The sequence below is a fragment of the Cryptomeria japonica genome, chromosome 2 (genome assembly GCF_030272615.1).
Source record: "Cryptomeria japonica chromosome 2, Sugi_1.0, whole genome shotgun sequence".
Classification (NCBI taxonomy): domain Eukaryota; kingdom Viridiplantae; phylum Streptophyta; class Pinopsida; order Cupressales; family Cupressaceae; genus Cryptomeria; species Cryptomeria japonica.
This window is the reverse complement of record NC_081406.1, coordinates 395,924,017-395,950,264: the sequence shown is the minus strand read 5'-3', so window position 1 is coordinate 395,950,264 and position 26,248 is coordinate 395,924,017. Positions and strand designations below refer to the sequence as shown.

Sequence of the window (26,248 nt, the reverse complement as noted above, 5' to 3'; positions counted from 1 at the left end):
GTATGGAAAGTGGATTTATTCAGATCAAAAGCAACATACCCATTTGCTGATGTTTGCTGACATAGAAGTTCAAAAAGCTCACTAGAAACATTTGCTTTCGAATGCATGGAAAAATAAATAACAATGGGCTGTGATGGTGAGATAATGGATACATATGTTGGCAATCCATGCAACCCTACCAGTGTCCTTACAACTCATTCAAGACTAAACGTAACTTGCTACAATTTAATGAACAATGAATTGAAACTATGTCCAATATTGCAACACTGAAATAAACGAAATCTGAAGATATATAATTATTTACCAAACAAGGATCAATGGCACAAAAAGCCCAAACAAAAAGTGAGTGTTGTCGGACCATCATAAATTGTATAATTTTTATTTTTAATATAAAAATAAATCAACAAAATTATCAAAATATATTAAATTTTAAAATATTTAATATTAAAATGTGCAATATCATTCTGTGAGAAATGGTTGATGATTAAACATAAACATATGTATGTATGTATGTGTTTATGTTTATGTTTATGTATGTATACATATAAATGTGTTTAATTTCATGGGTTTTTTTATATGTTTTTGCATGTATAATCATATATTGCCATATTATTATTTAAATGTTTATACAATTATTGTATATGTACGTGTAACATGTATATTAAATAAGTTGTATATTACAATATTTGTTTATATGTTAGTTGAATTTACAATTTATGTATATACAATATTCTTTTGTTTATTCATATATTACATGTGTACATTTGTATGTGTCTGTGCATATGCTTGTATATGTATGTGGGTATGTATTTGTGTACTTGTTTAGGTATGGGCATGTGCATGTGTATGTGTTTTCGTATGTGTATGTGTAACAGTTTGCGTATGAACCTGTGTATATGTTTGCTAATACATTTTTATGTTTATATACTTATGTCATTTATGTATATTGTAACAGGTAATTTCATATAAAATATTTTAAAATTGTAATCTATGTAATCTTATAAAAAAATTACTTAATCCTTGTAACTTATGTAATACAATATTGTTCTCTGTCATTATATATATAGTATAATTGTATTGATTTTTTGAATTTTTCAATTTTGGTGTCTCCTTTTGGTTGTTTTTTCCTTCCTCCTTTTTTCTCTCTTCTCTTCTCTCCCCTCTTCCTCCCCTTAGATCCCTCAAATATTGTGCCTCTCCTTCCCCCCTCCTCTTTTTAGTCAGCTTGATCTACTATAATTTCCATTTCTCTTTTCAAGCTTACTCACCTTGATGATGAATCATGGAACATGATCTGAAACATGAATGGAGAAACGATAAAATAGTCAAATCCAGAAACTATAACATAAATATCATTTTAATCTGTCACTTATTTAAAGCTAAGTTACCAGTCTTGGTACTGGTTTGGGTTCACTGGTTCAATTCACATGTTTGATCAAAAAATATTTGGGTGTTGGCTTCGTTTTGAGTTTGTACTTACAAAAACATATAAAAATAAGAAACATATAGATATTTACAACCAATAGCATATTAATAATACATATTTCCTAATATATTTAATGTATTTAAAGGATTTATACAATATTATTATATCAATAAAATGAATTTATAATATTATAATATACTAAAAATATTTAAATAAAATTAATGTTAATAATTAATATATATTTAAATTAATTAAATATACATAATATATAAATATTATTAATAAATATTTGAATTAATTAACATACATAATATTCAAATATTATTAATTTTAACATAATATTTACAAATATTAGTATTACTAATAAATATTATCAGACTGATATGACAGACTGTGTTTAACATCCTGGAAATAACATCTGCTAATAATCAATAATAATATTATTAACAAATATCATTTCCTGTGAATGTGATTTTTGAAGGGAGTAAGATGTTGCCAACTATGACTAGCTAGAGCTCTCAAAGAAGAGTTTGATCAGTTAATTTCTCCAACTAGCACGTGCCTAGTCTTTTCTGAAAAGAATTAGAGATTTTGAAAAATTTTAAACACAACTGAAGAGGGTTCGTTAGGGCATGCAATTTTTTTTCCTAAGTTCTTCTCCGGTTTGCACAGCTCCATCTGGGATGAACCTGCAATGTTTCATACATAACACCACAGAATTTCTAAAATTGGCCCCAAATCTGGACCCAGTGCAAACCCAACCCGAATTGGGTGTAGCAAAGGCCAAACCGGTAACATAGGATAATTAAAGTACCATACCAATCTACCTCTTATATTGCAATTAGAAAATCAGTTGGATTATAGATGGATTGCCCATAGAATTCTATAGGAACCTTTATATAATAATTAGATGGACAAATTACTTATGTACTGAACAGTTCAAGCTAAACAATAGTGCCTTACGAAAAAAGATCTAACAAAACTTCTGCCAAAGGCTTCAAACGAGACTTAGATGAACACATGAGAACTATTACCTTCTTTTATGTTTATTAACAAATACTTCCTAAAACTCTTGCCAAGCATATCAATATGTTACCAGCTAGGACTGTGAGGCCTCAGCAGACTTGGGTTCATCAAAGATAAGTTCATTTCAGACTATTGTATTACAGCCAGCAGCTTTGAATTAATGTGAGAAGCATCATTCTCAAAAAAAGGGTGAGATATTTTTACCTCTGCCAACGGTGTGACCTCATTTTAAAGCCTAGATCCTTCTGCTGTGTTCCTTCGGGGGAAAATGTATCAGAATCCACTAGCTTTGGTCCGAATTCATCATCCATCCCTTTGTGTGAGTTTTCCAAGTCTGAGCCTTGCAAGAAAATATAATAGCACAAAATGTCTTAGAAATAAACAGAATGTATTAATACTGTCCACTGCAGAGACCGAGAAAGCAAACACAAAACGAGTACAAAAAATACAAATTTTAATTTCAAATTTACGTGTTATAAATTGTCATAAAATAAATCTTCAGGAAATGTTTCTATATCATTTCTCTGTGTATTTGAATGTTGATTTTGGAAGACAAAAAATCCCTAAAATGGTAGTCCAGATAAATATAGGCTTATCCAGCTGAGCAATCCACAATCACGTAGCAAAGATTGCCAGTTTGAAACTGAACTAATTTTCATTCATATATTCCAACATCAAAACCATTGTTCAAAGTTGAGAGAAATCAACGATAATTTCCTAGCAAATACTCTAGATTTCATATTCAACCTTCTTGTTGTTATATCATATCAAATTTTTTATTCAATATAGAAAAAAATGTCAAACCATTGGAATTAGACAGAAATAAATAGTAAGAGAATAAAATTACCAACTGATATGCATTCTGGGATGGCATTCCTTCCAATGCTTGTGTTTTCTTCAGAAAACTGTACAGACATTGGATTTTTTATCACAAACTTTATTCCCTTTTTCTTGATCATATCATCCATCTGAGACCTTTGGTATCCTGAATCATCACTACTGCGAGGCATTTCCATTTTTTCAAAGGCATCATGCTGGGGACTTCTTTGAATATCCATATTCCCAGTGTTTGTATTTACTGTTGAAAGCGGAGAAACAAGGATGTCAAATTTAGAGAAGATAATACAGCATTGTGTTTTGTAAAAAAAAAAACACCATATACAAAAGAGTAACTACTGTAAATAAGTGCAACTTTTTTACCATTTTGTGACACCTCAGGGATATTAATCACTTTCTCTGTTTTAGATTCATTGATATTTTTATCACTGATATCAGCAGCCAGACATGTATGCTCATATTCTGTCATTCTGTCACCATCCTCAATATTCGACAAACTATTAACTTTACCAGACAATGGTATGCCTGAATTCAATCAATGTGGAAACTCAATTAACTCCAAGCAAATATGCATGAACTTGAATAATTTTGATTTTCAACAACCACTTGTCATACATGCCTACTTGTATGACAAACATATATGGATGATAGAGCCCATACAAACACAAAGTAACTCAAATTCTTTCACTCTTTGCGCAAGGGAGAAGATTTTAGCTTTTGTATAGAGTTCCATTGTTTAGTTAACGTAGCTCAAGTTCTTTGGTATAAGATATGATGCATTTCATCAGAGAAGAATAAAGGTAACAATTTCCCATGTCACTATTAAAGAATAGTAAAAAGACAGAGAGAAGATATAACACTTCTTGGTAGTTACACTACATCATAATAATGGAACTCATCAGGTCCTTGCTTGGATTCGCAAGTCTGGGTCAAATGCAACCCCCAATGAATCAAAGGCATGGACTCACAACCCTACCAAGCCCAAAACCTACACCCACAGGTCTTTGCAAACTTGCAAGTCCTAATGCTGGCCTTTGCGAGTCAGCAGGGCCAGCACCCAGCAATAAAACATTAACTTAGAAAATAATAATAATAGAAAGTAAAATTTAAAAACACATCAAATGCAAAACCTTACAGGCCACTAAAGACTTAAAAACACTCACTTGTTATTTTTGACCTTATTTTCAATTGCCCATTTGCTTTCAAACTATTTTCATTCTACTTAGTTTCATTTTTATCTTCCAAGGAACTGAACATTCTTCTGCCAGGGAAAGGGTTGGATTGACAATGGACTATGCCAAGGAGAATACACCAAGTCAAGGTAAGCTAAAATTCTTCATTTTTTGTCTTGTTGTCTTCTCCTCCCTTCTTCTTTACATTTCATAGTTTGATGTTTGAGATTTCAATTTTATAAATTGTAAAATTTAATAGCTAAAAAAGAATAAGTTAAACCTTTTGTTTTATTTATTTGTATCTTTGAATCCTTGTGTTTTATCTTTCACATTCTTCTATTTTCTTTCTTTCATTAGTATTTCTGTTGCATTTTTCAATTAACCCTTATGTTTTTTTTTTTTAGTCTCAATAATATAGGGTTTTCATTTTTTGATATATCTGAACCACAAAGGAAAGACCCTAATTGGAAGCATGGTAGTGTTGTGACCTTTTCACACATCGCCTCATTGCAAACGGGGACCCCCTCTTTTCCTGCTTTCCGCGTTGGTTAGGTTAGGGTTTTGGCAGCTTAGTGGGCAATTTTGAGTTTCCCGTGCCCAAGTCTCGGAGTTTTGATCATGCCTAGTGTCGTTTAGGATTTTTTAAAGTGATAGGATCAAGCATGTAAAGTTGAGATTTTAAATGATCCTAGTTTTGTCTCTGTGTAGACCCTTTGAGCGTTAACGTGTTTTTGAACGTCCACGTCGGTGATTTTAAAGTGCTAAGGTATTTCAAGACCTTTTGGAGTTGTTTTCTCGCTCCTAGGAAGTTATTCAGTTGATTTTGCGCTTTATCCCAATAGGTTTCCTTATTTTTTCGCTCAAGTTTTTGGTGGATTTGCCCAAGTCCAAATGAGTTTTATTGAGTTTTGAAGTTTCCTAGTGATTTTTGAGTGGAAAAATCATTATTTTCCGGATGAAAATCCATATTCTAATAGTTAAAAGGTCAAAATTCCACACTAGAGGTGCTTTTCCCCTCATATTCTTGACTACCCATGATTTTTACCACTCAAAATCCAGACTGGACACGGATTCCCCTTGGAATCCAGACTTGCCCCATTTTTCCACCATTGAGAATCCATACTAGGGTCGATTTTCCCCACCTTCATTTTTCCACTGAGAGTATGGATAAGGTTGCAGCTGATGTTTGTGATGACTCCATACCTGGATCGATTTTCCACCAAGCCTTTTGTGACAAGATTTTGTGGATTTCTATGCGGATATTCATTCCAAACCCTAGACGATTTTCCACTGAGGGTTATTTTGATGATTTTGTGTCTGGATGAATGTCCAGACTAGGGTCGATTTTCCACCAGGGGCATTTTTGTGCTAAATGACAGTTTTAATTGGAATATTCATTCCAGACTCAGATCGATTTTCCCCTGGACCCAATTTTGTGTACGTTGATGAATTTTGATAGGGATTTTTATCCCTAATAGGATCAATTTTCCCTTAAGGGGATAATTTTGACGATTTTTTTATGATTTTAGTGGGATTTTTTTTTATCCCTACTTAAATTGATTTTCCCCAATTGGCCATTTTAATTTAAATTTTGAAATATTTTAACAAATGAGCCTCATTTAATTGTTTTTGATGAAAAGCAACGATTATTTAAAAATAACAAACAATTAATAAACGATTTGCAATAAGCATTTAATGATTTTAACCTTCTAGAAGCAAATCGATTTTTGCCAGGCAAGTATAAGAATAAGTTTTTTAACCCACATTGCTTGTGTGGTGAAAGTTGATGGTGAAAGCAAGTTTAAGAGGAGAGATCCCAGCCTTATTTTATCATTATATTTGCCAAGTGTATGTTTGAAAGGGCGATTTTTCCTCCAGCTAGCGATTTTTGGTAAAGTGTACAAGTGACACATTGGGTTGAAGGTTGATTTTATTGTTATTTTTCTTCATTTCCCAGCCCACAGTGATTTTTATTGGCTGCCATTGGAGAGTGAAGTTGCAGATTTTCAGACTTGTGCGATTTTTGGTGAAGGTGGCGATTTTTTTGGAAGAGGGCAATTACATGTTTGAGAGGTTTTACCCTCCATTTTTGGTGATTTTCTTCCTTGGGTGATGCTGCCATTGTTGTGACTTGCTGATATTTTTTTCAGACCTGAAGCATACCATTTTTCAGACTTATGTGACTCCATAGCTAGTTGGAAAAATCGATTTTCAGACCTACATTGTGTTCCCAGCTAATTTGCGTCCGATAGGACCTAAAATTATGTCTTGCAAAATTTTGGTCACTGGGTAAATTTTGGTTTTTCTGGATTTATTTTACCTTCTGCCAAGGTTTCAAGGTTTAGGGTTTTAGGGATTGTGATTTCTAATTAATTCTTGATATAAAAGAAAAACCTTGAGCCTGTTATGTTCCGTCGTTACCTTTTCCACTTAAGCCAAGGGTTGGTTACCATTGGCGGGGCCATTTTATTTCCTAAGCGCTAAGTTGTGTTAGACCAGTCCATCTAATGATTTTCCTAAAGTTGCACGAAAATTTTCCCTGTGGTCAATCCCATTTCAATATTTGTGCCCACGCCCATCAAATTTTCCTAAGTCCAAAAATTTTAATTCTTCGACCGGTTGATAAAGGCAGGACAGACTTGATGGTCCGCGCTTCCCCGTGGTCGGAAGTGCAAGGACGATAAAGACCGTGGCATCATGAGATGATGCCACGTGTTATCGGCAGAGAAGGGTGAGCCGGCGGTTTGACTTTTCAAATTTTTAATATTACCGGTTCCCAACAGGGAAAACCTGAGTTACTAAAGATGAATGTTTCTGCACGTGCTTATATCGAACGGTGATGTTTTAATTCTGGTCTAAGAAATGCTCAGGAGTTAGCAGCCATTGATAAGTGACCGATGCAGTTGGAAAGTAAACAGAGAGCAGATCCAACGGTTTTCATGACCCCACGATCGAGAGATGCGAGGAGATTATGGATCGCGGCATCACGAGATGATGCCACATGGCGAGCCAAGGAAAGTCGATGGTGGGGTCACTGAAAATGGTGAAACAAGCGATGAGTTGGATATGCCACATCATGCCAAGGGTGGACCCGCTTGCCACATTGGAGGGTAAATGTCAAATTGACTGGTTTGGTCCGTGAGATTGGCCAGCTTGAAAGATGATCGACGGTCAGGTTTTAAACTTTTCAAATGCAAGTTAGAGTCGTTGTTTCGCTCGCGCGAGTAGTAATGGTAGATGAGACATTGGCGTTTCATTCCAGGTAGTAATAAAAGTACTCTTAAAAGCTATTTTTGATTCGTAAATAATTTCATAGTGATCCAGAAGACATTCCTACAGTTGAAGAGGATTGAGACGATTTCTTGCAACACAGAATTGCTATCCCTCTGGTGTAATCGAAACAGTAAGTTCGTCTGAGCTCTTTCATCTGTCTTGAAGCAATTGATGTTATAAATTGTGCACAAAATTGTAGGAAAAGAGTTTCAAATTGTTCTAGGGTTAGAAGCTTAACAAAGAAAAGTGAAATTTGCTTAAATTACTGTTGTAATTTAAATCTTGTGTTAGTCCTAGTCTTTTTCTTCTCAATTTGAAGCTGTAGTAGAAAACCTTAGTTCAAAAGATGGCTCCCTCACGAAAAACATTCAGGACAGACTGAATACATGAAAATGAATCTTTATGATGATTTTTTGGATCAATTGAAGTCCTCAACAAATGATAGATACCAAGGGCAGAAATTTGTGAGTGGAAAAACCCTAGGAGAAGGGTTAACTAATAAAGCATACCGCTTGGCAGATGTTAAGATACCAATGACCGGATTAGAGATGTTCAAATTATTGTATGGACAGAGGAACTTGCATTCCCCACTATCCAGTCCCTGGCAGTATGATTTGGTAAATTAGTGATGTCAGGTGTCTTCATGGATGCTGACCTTCTCAAGGCTATTGCAAACAAATATGACCCTGTCTCGAGGGTTATTAGGGGAAATAAAGGAGAGATTTTTTTGACCATCAGAAGGGAAGAATTCCAGGAGATTTTTTGACCTATATGAACCATCTACGAAACTGGTACAAGTAAACCTAAATGAGTTAAAAGCAGAATACTATAAAATGAAGGAGTTCATTAGAAGTAATTTTCTTCCAATGCATTTGGCTAGAGCAGGAAACACAAAATACCACATTGGCCCTAGCTCAGAGGAGCCATTCCCTATTGGTGCTTTTGCTCCCTATTTTCAGGCTACCTTTTTCTCTGTGTTAGGTATTGGGTTTCAATCCAATTACAATTATGCCACCTGATTTCATGTACATGGCCATGCAAATTCAACATCCGGATTATACAGTGGTTTTTGACTTCGCCCCATACCTTGAAGATGAGATTCATAAGGGGTTACAGGATATTAAAAAATGAAGTGGCTAGTGCTAAATTCTTTTGGTATTCCTTGCTCATGCATACGTTCCTGTTTAGGAATGCAGATTACTTTGAAGGTACCATGAACCTCAAAAGGACAATTGATAATAAGGAGATTCCAGTGCAGCTTTGGAGCACGGATATGTCTTGTGATAGACAGGAGGCTAGCTTTGTAAGTTTTGACAACAACTTTGCTTCTAAGTTGAGGCAAAGGTTGGCAGTAAACCCACCGAGGATCCCCAAGGAGCTGCATGATTTTGTAAGGCCCAAAGAGAGGTTGCCATTTGTCAGAATTGAGCACAATTGGGGGGATTTTATCCCTTATCCTGTAAGCACTGTTATCAGAATCTATGGTTTCTCTGGACAGCCACGTGTACTGCCTTTTAACGTTCCTTTGAGAATGGGTTTTGCTGAGGTAATGTGGCAGATAGGGTGCATTCATGACAAGGAATTAAAAGGAAAAGGCAAAGGAACAATTTTCCCTAATTATACTATCAACCCTTATTTTGTGATTTTGAAAGGAGGATATCAACATTTTGATAAATTCTTTGCACCATATCATTTAGGGGTGAGCATAGCTAGACACAATGATCTTGAGGGGTTTTACAATATCATCAAGACAAGAATAAAAGGAGGTCTATTGCCTCATGAGCATAACTTTCCTAAGGATATAATTAGAAATGAATTTGATCCCATGACTCGGGAGTGGAGGAAAGAGAAATGGATAATCTTCAGAAAGTTATGGGCTGCAATTCAGAAAATGGATCCAAGTTATGATCCAATAAAGGATTTTTCTCCATTTTGTGCTAAGATTGATTTTGTTATGAACAAATTTGATGAATTGAAGCTAATTTTGAAGGAGGAGGAGGCCAAACTTGAAGAAGTTCATGGCCGACAAGTTGAAAGAGGGGATCTACATCAAATGGGGATGCAACAGTCAAGCTCACGACCTCATTTGTCTCAAAGAGCAGGTGGCATGGTAGAAAAGAGACCTGTTCATGAATCTCCTCAAAAAAAAAAGAAGAAACAAAGTGATGAAGAGGAGAGCAGCAGCGACAGTGGAAGGTTAGTAAGGAGAAAGGGTAAAAAGATAATGAGTACAGATCCTAGGGGCTTCGCGCTTTCACGCCGCTTTGCAAGCAAGTTGATTAGCTAACAACTTCCAGCGGCCTCGATCTAAGGTGTGTTCCTTAGTATATCACTCTTGTCCGGTTCGAGCATGCTTTCATTTTCAGTCCAACTAGTCGGACCATCCAAAGTTACTTTCATCCCGATCAAGTTGGCTAAGTTCCAGTTTCACCAGCTAAAAGGAAGCAATGGCTAAGGTGGAGGGCGAAGATGCAAATCAAGCCTTTTAAAGGATTCAAGATCATTGATCTTGAAGATTCAAATAGAAGTCCTTCGCCATCACCCTTTCCCTTTTCACCTGTAAGGCAGGGTGAAGAACAAATGGAGGAAGATATGTTTGTAGCAACAAGTGCAGAAATGCAAATAGGTATTCCTCTTTTGCCCCCTAATCTAGAGTTGGACCTCACTCCTTTAGATATTCAAGGTAAAGCTTTCAGGGATGCAAGAAAAGAAGCATGTGATAAGTTCTTTGAAGATGATACTTTTGTGAGGAGCCCAGCCTTTTTGCAATTATTATGGAAGATGAAGATTGAAGAATACAAAAGGAGAACTACTGAGAAAAAGGCCCAAAGGCCAGACAGGTCTGATCAAGAAAATCAAGAAGAGGTCAAGAATGAAATGATGGAAGAGTTTACGGAAATCAATGTTGATGAGGGCAGGATGATTATAAGTCAGGCTGGAGTCTTGATTTTACCAGAATGGGACATAGCAGATGCAATGGCTTTTGATGCAATCAGGAAATCAAAAGGTCAGCAATTCAATTCAGAGGAGGAAGCAAGGTTGGCATTAAAACGATCAGATTTTGTAGATGATTATGCAACCTTGCCAATATGGGCATTAGAAGGACCTAGAAAGCCTAACATCAATGACTTAAACCCCAATTTGAGGGGAGGCCTTACTATAAAAAGAGCATCTGACACATCAAGTGTAGAGGCTACAAAGTTGAATGTTGATGTTGCTAAATTGGCACATGAAACTTCAAAAAGAGAAGCCTTGGAAAAGGCAGAGTTGATGAGAAAGTTTAGTAAGTTGTTCAATGATTACAATGCAGCTCAACAAAGGTGTGTGGAGTTGCAAACAAGAGTGCAACTTTTTGAGCAGGGACAGATAAAGGTTTCCTTTCCTGCACTTACAGGGCCATCTGAGCCATCAACATCTGGGTCATCACCTGTTGCCCAAGCAGTTCAACCTGATATAAATGTTGGTATCCCTGGTATGTCATTAGTCCCATATGATGATGATGAGCCTGAAGCCACTAGATCAACTGAACCAACTCAGTCTCAGCTTTTGGAAAAGATTGTTGAATTAGAAAACAAGCTGAAAGAATCAGAAGATCAATCAGTCGGGTAGCAAAAAGAAATAGTTAGCTCAGTGCTAACTCATTTAAATGAAAAAGTTGATAGTAGACTCAATAGTGTTCATGCCTTATATTCTTTATTATTTAATGTTATTCAAAAATGTGATGATGATAAAGAAGTGGCAATTCCTTTTTTTACAAAATAGTTGCAAAGGGGAAATGAGCTCAGAATAATGTCCATGGCTTCTAAGTATCATGTTGAGAGACAACGTGCACTCCAACCAACATATTTGTTGGTAAAATCAATGTAGGAAGCCCAAATTTTGCCAGAAAATATAGAAAGAAAGGTAAGGGAACTGATGAAAAATTTCAGTGAGTTGAATGAAACTCTTTTGCCAGATATTAAAGATGAAGAAGGGGCAGTCAAGCCTCTACAATTTTGGAAGGGGGCAGAAAGAGTAATCAGTACCCAGGTAGAGCTAATATGTGAAGGGCTAAACATGGATATGCTGGAGAATAGCATGGATAAAATAATTGCCACGGGGTCAGTTTTTGAAACTTTTGAAAGAGAGGCAAATCAAGTAGCCGTTAAATACACTCCATACAGGGCTAAAGCTGATGAAGTCATGAGTTCTGACTGGCCATCCGATGAAGAGTACAGTGCATGGAGTAGGATGTATCTGAATGATGGATAAAGGTTGCAAACAGTTTGATATAACTGTTTTTGTCTTCTAGTGGCAGATATTTTTGAACCAGTATAACGGTGATGGCGGTAAAAATCATCATGAGTTTTAGAGAAGCGGACGCAGATTTTGATCATGTATGAACGAAATCAAGGATGGAATATTTTTGTAACAAAATGCGGTTGTATGTGATCATTTTGAGATGACAGGTGTCTCCTCTGGCCTGAAGCTTGTTTGCTCCCTTGTTTTTTATAAAAGGGAATTCAGGGCTATGAGACAAGATTCCGATTTTGGTCCCTTGAGTGTTCAGAATTTCTGGTTCCAATAGCAAAGTCTAGGTGAAACGAGTAAATTGTAAAAGGTCATTTGTAGAGCAAAATAGAAAGTGTCTTGTGTCTGTTTTTTTGCAGGTTTTTAAAGGAGTTATGTATAAATTGTATTTTGACAGAGACAGTTGGATTATTCAAGAAAAATATAATTCAAACTCATTTCTCTCCAGTGTATTATTTTATCATATTTTGAATGAATAACATTAAAGATTTTATCACTCATTGCACTGTTGTGGTGTATGTATTTTATGTTCATACTTTGGTCTAAGGGGCCAATTAAATGCTTGAGTAGAATTGCAAAGTGGTAGGGATATTTGCAAGGATTTTGATAAGTAGTTTTGGATTGAGGTTGCAGATATGATGTATTGCAAGGCAATACTATTTTAGGTTTATATGTTGTTAGATAAATTCTGTCAAAATACATTTTATGTAGTATGAATTCATGTACCCAATGGAGTAAGGCACTGATCGTAGCTTGCAACTGTCTTGGTGTTGATTTTCTATTCGAAATCACCAGCTATTTGCTATAATTTGTTGAATATCAAAATATTTTCATTTACATGTATGTTGTTAAGTGCATATAATCATCTCATGCTCCAAATTGATTGAGGATCACTAAGGAATTTGCCATTCCTGAGCATTCTCCCTTTTTGTCAAGCCTTTGTATGAGATTATCTGCTTTGTTTCATGTGTAATTTGTGAGTGTGGCGTAGAGATCACAAATTGGCATGGGGATCACCCTCCCGGGTTTTGCAGAGCCCAAAGTGTAGAAGGATCTTGTATCCTTGTTGAAGTTGGTCCAAGCCTGAAGAATATTAACAGTTGGAAGTGGCCTTCCATAGATATTTGGAGGAATCAGCTTGGTCTTTGCCTTGTGGTAGGTAGTGTAAACCCGTTTTTGGGCACCAACAAAAAATGGCGACTCTACGGGAGAATGAACTGTGGAGAATCTCTGGTTAGAAAAGATTTGTTTAATATATAGTTGAGGTTTTCATAGTATCTCTGTGATTTGACGGTTGAGCTCGCGGTTTTATGTTTTTGGTTCATGTTTTCTTGTGAAAAGGGTGTTCTATGTTTTCGTGAGAAAGACATTCCGGTTTGTGAACAAGGTTCACAAATTTCTTTCAAAGATTACCAAGTTGTGTGTTATTTGGTATCCCCAAGCAATTTGGGTGGCGACTCTGAGGTTTCTACACCAGTGCGTATATTTTTGAATAATTCTAACAAATTGTTGAAGGATTTTGTTACTATGAGTAAAGCAAAGAACACCGAAGGTTACATGAGGCTACACCCTGAAGAAAAGTTGGAAGAGCTTCATGGAGCTCCGCAGAGACAGGGGACAAGAAGAGATGCAGAAACAAGCATCGCTCCCTCATCATGGAAACCTAAGCACAAGAATGCAAGTACATCACAGTGAAATCCTGTTCCTAAGGTTCATGCATCGTCTTCTAAAAGTTTTGAATCAGATAGTTTAGGATTTTTCAATTCCTTGTTTGATACACCTGTTCAAGAAGAGATGCAACCACATAGAAAAGAATGTACTCGAGTTCAGTATTCAGAAAAGAAAAGAGGTCGGAGTAGAAGTAGAAGTCACCAAAGTGAAAATGCTATTGGTGTACCTCCTCTTTTGGGTCTCGCAACAGATTTTTCTCGTGGTTATAAGTCAATTCGAGAAAAAGGTAATGTGAACTTAATTGATTTAGATGATACTTTTGGATCGGAGATAACTTTACCAGATCCTGAAGAAGTTTTTGGAGACATAGACACATTGAGAAGAGAGCTCCAATAACAAATAGATCTGAAAAGTAAAAGAGAAAAGGAAAAGGAATCTGAAGTCATTAGAGTTGTAATAGATAGAGACGGTTTAATATGACAATTAGCAACACTTAAAGCCTTAGCTCAGGAAAATGTTAAGCCCAGTGTTGAGGGTCTTGTTTTAAGAGAAATCTTAGATAAAAAACCTGAAAAATATTACAAAGGAAAAGACTAAGAGTAATGTGGATAACCAAGGGTTAGTAGATTCTAGTCAGCCAAGTGTTCGGATTCCTAAATTAGATCTGGATAAAGGAAAACAAAAGGTATACCAAATAGATGATAAAAAATCTTCAACTATCCCAGATCTAAGCCATGAGTTATCCCAAGTTTACATTGAGCTAGAAAGAGCTAGAATAGAAAATGAAACTCTTGCAAAAGAGTTGAAGAGAGTTGAAATGGAAGCCTCAAATGCAAAAATAAAAAGGAAAATCGATTTCCTTAAGTTGTCAAAATTAAACAATGCTTCATTCATTGCTGGCCCATCCAAAACTCAAGCTATTTCTGGTACGATTTCTACAACAACACCAAATGTCAGTACAAATACTCTCTCCCAAAATGCTCAGAATACCGGAGTTGCAATTATTGGGCAGAAAAGCTAGGCGGTTACTCAAAGTAGTAGTCAACCCCAACTTTCTAAAGATTTTAATACTTTTGCTGGGGTTAGCACTAGAACAAATGTTATTGTAGCTTATACCACAACAAATGTTGCAGGACAAGCTGTAGTTGGGCGATTTCAAAGAAGACCTATGGGATCCCAGGATATCCCAATGCAATCCAAAATGACTTAAGGGATAAATGTAGTAAGTTTGCAGGCAATAATGCTATTACTAGCGAGGAACATCTGAGGGCATTCACTGATAAGTTAAATGACTATGAGGTGGAGCATGAGAATGTTGTTATGAAACTATTTGTGCAATCTCTGACAAAGGATGCTAGGGATTGGTACAAAGGATTGCCAACTGCAAGTATCAGCTCCTGGGAAGAATTTGAGGGGTTTTTTAAAGAGCAGTATGGTGATAAAACGAATGCAAGCTTCATGTTAAATGAGTTCAATAACATTAAGAAGTCATTAAATGAGGATGTGGCTGATTTTAATATCAGGTTTCAAAAAGCTATGCATAAGTTGTTTCAGGTTTAAGGTTGGATGATAATGTTTGTCTGACCACATATATGAATGCATTTGATGCAAAAATGGCATATATCCTTAGAGATAAAGATCCTCAAACTCTAAGAGATGCGTTTAGGATAGCTATTAATGTTGAAGGAAATAGAAGAGCTTCAGGTAAGCTTGGAAGGAGAGAGGATCTTAGATTTTCTAAGAGTGCCAAAGACAAAGTTGAAAAGTCTTTAGGGTCAAAACCTAAAGAGGAAGACAAATGGGATAAGGTACTTAATACCTTGAAGGATCTGAAATTAACTGTGGCAAAAAATGATAAGGGTCTTGTACTAGAAAAGCCACAGTTTAATAAATTTAATAAACCACCAAGATTGCAGGATTATCCTTACAACACAAATTGGAAGGATGGAAAACCTTTTCAGCAACAAAAGGGCAAACAGGAACAGCAAACTCCTGACCCATTGCAGAAATACACAGTGAATATGGTGGAGGATACACCTTGGTGTGTTGCTTGTCAATCGCCCCATCCTCCTGAATATTGTGTTGTAGCACAATTTATTTCTGCCAAGGATGAGCTACATGAAGAAGAGGAAGAACCTTTTGAAGGTGACAATGTTGATTGTCTCATGATTACTTCTGATCAAAACCTACATGACTGAGATAAGTAGTTAGTGAGAGGGAGAATGGAGAGGGAAGGAGGGAGGGAGGGAGAGAAAGGGAGAGAGGGAGAGTGAGATGAGATAAATAGTAGTATGGAAGGAAGTAGGTAGAGAGTTAGGGGAGTTAAGAGTAGAGGGGGGTGGAAAGAGAGGCAAGTAGAGAGAGGGAGAAGCAGAATATTCTTCTGATATTGAAACCCAGGACTTTGATATAGATCATCAAAGGCAAATAAATGAATCATATCATCAACAAGTTTTTTCTGATGAAGAGTTATCTGTTGATGACCGAATGTGTAATGTTGAACAAGGTGAGAGTTATGTGTCCTTGAGAAGACCCTCAGATGAAGAAATTGCCAAAATAACAGCTGCTATGATAGCTCAGGTTAAAAGTAATTATCAATTGAGAAATAGAACTGTTGGTGAAGACCAGGGCAAGCCTTCTGGTTTATTTGTCAAAGAACTAAAAAATAAAAGCAAGGAGGTCAAGGAGGATAAGTCAGGAAAGGATGCAATCAAAATTAAGGAGGTCAAGAGAAAGGAATGGGCTAAGAAAGCTGAGGCTGTAAAACCAAATGAGAAAACTATTTCACCTAAGGTGAAGACAAAGATGGTTGAAAAATCTGCTTCACCTGTTGAAGAAGATGTGAAGAAAACACAAAATATTGGAGGCAACAAACCAAAGAAACATGAAGAACAATCAGGTATGTCACTTGAATTACCAAATTACACACCTATTGATATGCTTCAATTGCTTTCTCAGATTATAATTAAAGTTCTTTTACAAGAAATGCTAAGAATTGAAGAGCATAGAGAGAAAGCCATGACCTGGGTCGAGGGTGTTTCTTATTCTATTGAGATTTAAAATGAGAATGTGTCTCATAATGTAAAGGAACGAATGAATATAAATGAGACAAAGGATAAAGAGTTAGAGGGAATGGTTATTATAAATGGAGGAGTTCTGAAGAATTGTATGATCGATTTTGGGGCTTCAAACAGTGTTATGCCAGTGAGAATAATGCAATCCATGGGTTTAAAAGTAGATACTCCACAAGGAAGATGTTGTGCTATGGATTCAAGAGAAGTGCCTGTGATAGGTACTATAAAGGCACTACCTTATAAACTTGTTTCTTTCCCTGAGAAGGAATTAACCATGAGTGTCCTAGTTGTAGACATCCCACCGCATTATGGGATGTTGTTGTCAAGAAAGTGGAGTGCCTCTATGGGTGGAAGTTTGCAGTGTGACCTATCTTATGCTACCTTTTGCATTGATGGTAGAAATGTAAGGTTAAAAGAGAATCCAGGGTACCATATATGATGGTGCATGCAGCAAAATCTGATGAGGACATGACTTGTTTTGTAGACACAGAAATCAATGCATTCAGAGTTGAGGATTCTCCACAAAAGAAAAAAGAACAACCTGCACTATTGGATGAAGTAGAAAAATCATCAAGCGATGATAATTTATGGACTATGTATTTTGAAGGAGCCAATTCTAAGGAGGGCTCGGGTGCGGGTCTATTATTCATATCACCCCATGGAGAAACTTTTAAATTTTCTTTTACTTTGGCCTTTGCATGCACAAATAATGTGGCAGAGTATGAAGCATTGTTGTTGGGGTTAAAATTGTCTAAGAGCACGAGATAAAGAGTCTCACAGTCATTGGAGATTCTGAATTAGTCATATCCCAAATCAGATCTAAATATGCATCAAAAAATAAAAGGTTAAAGCAGTATAGAAATGTTGTATGGGATCAAATTAAGAATTTTGATGCATTTGGTATTGAATGGAAGGAAAGAAGCCATAACAGAATGGCAGATTTCCTGGCAATATAGCTCTAAGGCCAGAGGATATCACTTTTGCTGGAATCTCGAAAGTTGAGGTTCAAATGAGGCCTTCAGTCCCTGACAACATTGAAAGCTGGTAGGTTTTCAATCATGATGATGATATTTTAAGGTTTCTACATTGTGTAGATGAATATGAAAATCAGGAGATTGATTTCAGCGCCTTTGTACAAACAGTAGATGATAAAGAAACAATCTTTGGGAAAGAAGTGATTCAATTGAAGACAAACAAAATTCCCAAAGATCTGGTTGTCTTAGAGAGGGTGTTTGATAGTCAGGACAAGGCCAAGGTTGTTACTGCTGCCCCACACCGTGAGGATTTAGAAGAAGTTAACCTTGGGATAGAAGGAGCCCCAAGGAAGGTGTATATTGGAAAGAAGATGTCGCCTAGGGTTAGGAAAATGTTGATTGATTTGTTGAGAAAATATAAGCATGTTTTTGCTTGGTCATATGATGACTTAAAGGCTTATAGGGAAGATTTATTTCAAAATGAAATTCCTTTGAAGGAAAATGCTAAGCCTTTCAGACAGAAGCAAAGGCCCATTAATCCAACCTTAGAACCTAAAATGCAAGAGGAGCTTGTCAAGTTAAGAGATGCTGGGATTATAAAACCTATCAGACATTCATCCTAGGTGTCTAACTTGGTACCCGTAAGAAAAACGAATGGAGATATCAGATTGTGTGTTGATCATTTCCAGGGATTTTCACCACTTCGCAAGGTGCTGGTAAGTCTGAAGCAATCAATTTTCAGACTTGTCCTCAAAAAATTTTACTTTTACCAGCCATACCTACATAGGACTGGATATGATTGCTTTCATCATTAAGATCGATTTTCATCAAGTTTGTACACATTTGGGGTGATTGCAACATGTTTTTACAGATTAATTTGTGAAGTTCCAGGTTGTCTTCAGATTTGCTGGCAGCCATTGTTGACTTCGGAAGTGTTGACGTGTCTAAAACCGCATTTCTACGACTCCATCCAGCCAACGCAGAATAGAAATGCTAAGAATCCTATCCTCTCTTGAGATAAGGAAATCCCTAATGCTGTATTAATTTGATCAATGGGGATTACCTCAATGTTTCGGTTGTCAGGTCTTGACTGTAGGATAGCTTAGCGGTTTGATGTGTTTTGCTAGAAACACAAAGGGGAGTTAAGGTTAGACGGACGGCTTCGAGCGAGTTCCCTAAAGTTCAACAGTCCTATATCATCTAATTTTGCTTGGATTAATACTATCTCAGCTTGACTGTATGGTTTCTTTTTGATAAAAAAGGGGAAAAAGGAAGGGAAAAAGAGATAGAGAATATCATATTAATTTATCTAAGATAACATATTCAAGAAGATAGACAGAAACCTCAAAAAACCAGATTTAACATTATCAGCTAATAAAGCACAATGTTGTAAAATCTAGTGCAATCTTCAAAGGGAGCTGAATTTTCATGCTACTAAACATAAATGCAGAACTTGACATCCATTCATTTGATGTTTAACAACCGAACTAAGCACACAAATGGGTTCAGACTAACCATGCAGGGGGAATGACAATCAGCCAATCCTTAATGGTATGAACACCAAGGTTTCTATCAAATATTATCCTAAAAATACTATCTGAAAACAAAATGCTCAAAAGTGAAAACACTAGGAGTGTTGTGGTTTCAGCTAAGCCTGCATTAACAGGGAGTGCAAACACCATTTAAAATTAAGATTAATTTAAAAATTAAAAATTGTTGACATGGGCTATTGGCTATCGGGCATCCATTAAAAATATTTAAAATTAACAAGGATACCTTTTTTAACGATGAATTTATTTTGAGCTACACCTACATTATTTACCTTTTGCCAAGCATGATTTCCATTTATTAAAAGATGGCATCAACAACTACACCTAAGAAAGGCAACAAGCATAACAACCCTTGCTAGAAACATGGGATGGTAGGTCCAAAAATGGGAATTGTTATTTACAAACAATGCTTTAAAAATATGAGGCATAAATCGTCTAAAATATCACCTTAGACAAGTGTTTAACAGTTATCAGCGTCCCCCTTCGGGCTTCGCAACATGAACTAACCATCTCTATAGATCTGTTAACTCTAGCGTTTGTATTCGAAATTAACAGATTGGCCTTTTGGTTTATTTAAAAATGTGGGCCTACAAATGGTATCAGAGCCAAAGGTGTAGGGTTCAAATTGTTAGACAGATCTAATACTGGGAGTAAACTGAGAGGGGGGGTGAATCAGTTTACTATCAAAAATCAGAACTATTGCAAATTAAAACCTTTATATCAGAGCACAAAGAAACCAACACAATGAAAGATAAAATATGAAAGTACAATACACACAACACCAATATTTTTGACGTGGAAAACCCGATAAGGGGGAAAACCACGATGGGAAACCCTACCCACAATCAGATAATACTTTTGTAGCAGTATGTGAAATAATTACAATGGGGATTGCACTTGCAATCAGGCCAACCGCCTAGAGCTCACTGCTCATCACAAAAGAGAAGTCTCACTGACTTATAAAAGCATCGAACTACAATCCGGAAAGAATGAACTCTGAAAGTAGCATCTCCTAATGCTTGATACAGTTCCGGTTAAACACAGATGTCTGCCTTGCAACACCAAAAACCTTCTACCGAATGATATATCACTTGTTCGCACATAAACCTTCCTCTGATATTGCAGACATAACCATCGATCCCAGACATTAAAACTTACATGAATAAGTCACCTATAAATACAGATCATCAACCTTATGATAACGTCGGCTAAACCCTAAGCCCATAAACCCATAATTACAAAAATTACATTACACGATATCACCGGACCAATATTATAATTTACATTACATAGCATGGACCTAAAACAAATTCCCAAACAATTATATCTGTCGGAAATCACGCTAAGACCAATCTCCAACACGTTTCACCAACCGGTAGAAACCCTTAGTCCAATAACACAAAATATCTAACAGGATCCAAATAGGATCACCATATCAGCACGCCAGCCAATCTGAAGCCACCAAACAATTGGGACAGGATCAACAAACACCTTTAGCACTGTAATATCCCCCTTAATTTTTTCCACAATTACATTCAACACAACACTTGTTATGGTTAGGAAATGAAAACCAAATGCTGCTAAAAGTAACCCTCCACTTTCTGATCACCGAGAGCCCAATCTGGGAGGGTGAGAGCATACTGTGTCGAGGGGATCGTTAGATGCCAATAACTGAAAATGATTACAATCTTCGAGTGGCAAGCTAGCCCTTTCCGCTTATACAGCGGGATAATGAAAACAATGCAATCACTTGGCAGTAAACCAACCAAGGACAAGCTAAAGAACTGAAGAATGCAATCACTCAATCGCTTGTTCAACGGGAGGACTAGAAATGAAATTACAATCAACTCTACCGCTTATGCAACGGGAGGACAGTATTACAATATTCAAAATAGGCGGCAAAGCCAGCCTCTTCCACTTATGCAATGGGACTAAGAGCAATAATACAATTAGATAGTTGTTAGTACTACTAACCAGCTTTACAATGCACAATATGGATTACAATTTAAGGGAAATCACTATTCCAAAGATAGGCAGCAAGGCCAGCCTCTTCCACTTATGCAGTGGGACAAGAAAGAACGATAGAAACTGATGTTAGTACTACTACCGGCATTACAATATGAATCATAGCATATAAGAGTGATGAACCAAGTGCAATAACATGACCAACAGCTGCAAACGAAACCAGGTCCTTTCTCTTCACACCAATGAACTCACACACCCCAAAACCAACTCCAAACACCAAAAACTCTAATTCTGATATACTCCCAGCACGCTGAAAACACACAGACCAGCAACACCAATTCCCACTAAAACACTCACAACTCACCTAATTCTTAACCAAATGACACGAAACTGAAAGCAAATGATCACTAGGAGGTAGGCGATCATTCCTAGGACAACAAAACATGGCAAACCGACCCCAATAATTTATGCACGCATTCCAAAGTGCTCAGCCACATGGTACGGCCAGCTAAGGTACGATTTTGCAAAAATAAAATCCAAAACACCATTTTAAGCTCTATAAACTTGCAAAATGAATCGCCTAAACCATAAAGAAAGATAGATGAAATACCCAAAATGAGGAGAATGACACAATGAGACTTGCGACCCAAAATCCATTTCAGCACAATCCACCACTAGCAACGAGAAACACACTACAACACTCCCAAAAATCAGAAATCTAATAAATAAATCTGCAACATTATCTTCAATCCACTCCTCTGAATGAAGAGCAGTCTTTGGCTCGACCAGTTGTTGTATCGCAAGCAAGAAATCAAACTATGGCTAGGAGGTAAGCGTTCCCCGAAGCTTTCACTCTTCATTTCGGCAACATTTCATTATAAAAATTCTTGGATACCAAAAACAAGAGCCCAACACTCTTATTTATAGACTTTGTGTCTCCAAATTAAAATTCACATTCCCTCCAAATGAATGCCAAACCCAAATGCACATTCACTTCACATTATTTTGAAATTACATTTCATTTCTCCTTTCTCCAAATCGACCTTCTCATAGGAGCAAATATACTTTATAAAAATGACAATAAAATCATAATGTGGCATCCAAGGTAGATAAGTGAAATATATTATAAAATTAACTTATTTCTCCATAAGGCGTCCATCTTGCCTTATTAATATTTCACTTTATAAAGTATTTTTCCTCAACAATAAATCGCCCAATATATAAATATGGAAATGACTTAGATATCAATATAACTTAAGCAATCCCTTTAAAATGAATCGTCCAACCTTTACCTTAAGTTATTATTTAATTCAAAACACCATTTTTCATCAAATACTGAACCTGCCAAAACAAGCTCCAAGGATATGGGGAAACAAGCTAAGAGAATTGCCCTGTCAAAAATAGTCACTGAACTGAGCTGAAGAACCCTTGTCAAAAATAGCACCAAAAAATGCTTGGAAGACCAACTGCTCAAACTGACCTACCGGAAATAACCATCTGAACAGGCTTGTTGACATCCTGCTAAAAATAGTACTTACTAAAAATAGCATACTACTAAAAATAGTAAGTGTTTCCAAAGTGATTTTAACCACATTCTAAGCAGTCATCGCACTTACTAAAAATATTAAGTCCGGAAAAAGTCACCCGATGCAGATGCATGTCAAACCATCTTGAAGCTCTCTGAAAACCCAGAAGGAATCAAAATCAAAATTTTCAAACTCCCACATACACCCCCTTAAAGCACCAAAGAATCCTCCTAGAAAATAGGAAACCCTAATTTTTGCTCCCAACTAGCCTACGAGCCTCCGAAATAGGCTAACGACCAACAAAACTAAACACTGTGGAGAAGGGGCCATTACAAGCACGTTAGAAACCATTTCCATAAGCCGGACCAAAATCGCCAAATCATATCATCAAATATCACTAATCCGGGAACATAAGCGATAGCTTCCGGAGCACCAAATCATGAACCAACTGAATATGACAAGCATAAAACCATCCTGAATAACCATCCAAAACTGAAACCAGGGATCTAATCATACCGGATCAGAATCATAGCCAAAACCAAGATAAACACCAAGTCCAACCGGGATAGCAGAACCATATCTAACCGGGATACAGTGTTGACATCAATGACAACACTTAACCAAATCCAGCATATTGCCAACACGAATCCCCTCAGGTAACACTGAGGGCGGATTATTAAACAGTGATCAACATCCCCTTTGAGGTTCATGACATGGACTAACCGCCTCCCATGGATCCGTTAACTTTGGTGTTTGTATTGGAAATTAATGGGTTGACCTTTTGGTTTAACAACAAGCATGGGCCAACAACAAGTTCCTTGCGGAGATGTTACACCATGTACTAAAGCAACTCTAGAAGCTCAAGTGTGGTGAGAGCTCTCCTTTTAGCATTTGAACAAAAAAAAAAGTAGAAAGAATGATGATAGTAGAGGCAATGGGAGCCTCACCCACATGTCACAATTCTACAAGGTCAGACGCTAGGGAAGATATGGGAGCTTCTTCTATCCGGCCACAAATATGAGGATTAGGTAGTATGGGCACCCACAATTCCAAATTTTTTGTTCCTTATAAAGCTCCTAGTGTGCAACCTTCATTGGTTGGTAATGGATGCAATAGCCATCATGAGGCAAAGTTGGCATGTGCCAAATTTTGGTACTACAACAGTATTGCCTTTAACGTTGCTTCAATTCCTTATTGGAAGGATCCGGTTACCACATTGATCATGGAAAGGCAAGAGGTTCAAAGCCCCAAACAATTATGAATTGAGATATCCATTATTGGAGGATGAGATCCACAACATAATATAAGTTAGTAGATGAACAAAAAGGGATTTGGAAAAGCAGTGGCTGCCACATTTTATCTAATGGGTCCTCAGCTTGTGTCCTCCAAGGCTCCAACTCTATGATGTGAACACATCTGAAAACTACTGCAATAAGCCACTTACAGGCATGTGTACTCAGGTTTTCCTGATTTGTTGAATTGGTGTAGCCCCTTAAGGGTGCTGCATTGGATGACATAACAAGGGGTATTCCTTTTTAGCTCTTACATCATTCTATGTGCCAAAATGAACTTACATTCTGGAGGTCTGAACCCATGAATTCCGTGTTATTTTGAACCCTGCATAACTTAATAGACAACTCCTGAAAATTCATGTTCGTCACCAAGTAGTCTTAACCATTGTATCCCTAAAATTTCATCAGCAACACCTAATGGCACAATAAAAAAAATCAGATCTCAGAAAATAAGTTCCACATGTAAGCTGAGCCCTTTAATGCATGAATGAAAGTGAAGGAGGGACACATTAGCAAGACCAATATCAAATGGAGGATAATGTGTTCTTGATAAACCAATGGCAGGCTATACCGTATAACTTTAAATCCAACAAGTTATGGGTACTTCCAGAGTAAATCAGAACTACAACTTTTCTTCCTTACATAAAGTCCACTCATAATGTGGAATGAATGGATTCCATGGCTGCTAATGATGCAACGAGCTGCTCATGATTGTTCATTTCAGATATATCTTCTAACAAGAACATATCAGAGCACATCAATTATCCCTCATTTGCAGAAAGTAAGGAGACACCAACCACCTCACGTAACTGAACTTGACCTTTATTGGAACATACATGGTCATAGGAGCATGACTCCTTACATGAGTAGCAACATCCATGCTTACAACACTCTTCTCTAGCATCCTTATTTGGATTGAGGCACTATCTGTACTCTGTAGACTGTTTAACCTCATTTGGGGTGACTGCCCTACAAGGATTAAGTTGTCTTGGTGGAGCAGCAAGCAGGATCTTCTTTTTGGATTGAGGCACTATCTGTACTCTGTAGAATGTTTAACCTCATTTGGGGTGACTGCCCTACAAGGATTAAGTTGTCTTGGTGGAGCAGCAAGCAGGATCTTCTCTTTGCTCCATCTTCTTAACATGTTTTCATAAGACCTTAGGGCCTATGAGATGGCTTCATCAAGGTCCTTGGATCTAAGGGCTTCTACATGGCCTTTGAGCTCCTCTTGCAGTCCATCAACAAACAAGGAAACTTGTCACATGGTAGACTACCTTGAATTCGCATGCATAATTTTCAGAACGTTGAACTATATTCATCCATAGACTCCTGATGTCCTTGATGCAGGTTAAGGAGTTGCAAAAACTTCTCATACATGGTCTTTTTGCTGAAAATATCAATAATCAACTAATTAAATTCCCACCAAGTGAATAATTCAACACATTCACCATCTAGAATGTCCAGTTCATAGTGGTGCTACCATTCATAGGCATCTCCTTCGAGATGAAGCAACACAAACTGAATCTTTTCCATATTAAACATGTGTTGCATTCAAAAGAACACTTCTAATTTATGCAACCATACTTACTGAAGAGTTTCCAACGTACCATTGAAATATAGAACTTCAACCTTTGGTGTGCATTGTTATGGACCTCTCTTGGTGTAGTCTTGTCCATTAACATCATTTTTCATTGCCTTGTAGGCATTAAAATCATACTCTCTACAAAAGTGTGCAGTGCTAGCCATATAGGTCCTCTAGAGCCTTCTGGTGGGATCATGAATGAAGTCCCAAGCTTCCATCAAGGGTTCTGATGTTGTGGAGGAGATGCATCATGGGCCTGGCCTTTGCATGTTTTGGTAAGGTGATTGAAGAGATAGGAGGCAAAATCTATGGCATGATTCAGCTCTAAAAGAAACATGACTGTCTCCTATAAGCAGTTCTTAAATTGCTTGGGACATCTCCCTTACACTCTCCACCATTGGTTGTATGCCTTCAGTATGCTCTCAGCAAATAGTCACTATGCCTTTACTTGCTCTTCATTTTCTTCATCATGCTGATGAGGTGAAATCATGTTGGCAGGATTGGCACTTTGATACCACTATTGTGAACCTTAATCTAAAAAAGTTAATTACAACTGTTGAAGATGTAGCTTCAGTCGGAATCCTAAATAC

At 36.9% G+C, this 26,248-nt stretch overlaps 1 protein-coding gene across 10 annotated transcripts in view; it reads right to left on the bottom strand.

The window, feature by feature from the left end:
- The window catches only part of LOC131064461 (transcription factor GTE12), a 108,795-nt gene that overhangs the window by 28,703 nt on the left and 53,844 nt on the right, over window positions 1-26,248 (bottom strand). For 8 of the 10 annotated variants that reach the window (XM_057998612.2, XM_057998613.2, XM_057998611.2 and 5 more), the window contains 3 exons: window positions 3,653-3,814; window positions 3,300-3,530; window positions 2,657-2,792 (listed from right to left, as the gene is read on the bottom strand). In XM_057998612.2, coding sequence (XP_057854595.2) covers window positions 2,657-2,792; window positions 3,300-3,530; window positions 3,653-3,814 — 529 coding nt within the window. The remainder of the gene's footprint in view (window positions 1-2,656; window positions 2,793-3,299; window positions 3,531-3,652; window positions 3,815-26,248) is intronic. The other 2 variants (XM_057998617.2, XM_057998619.2) reach the window with 2 other exon arrangements.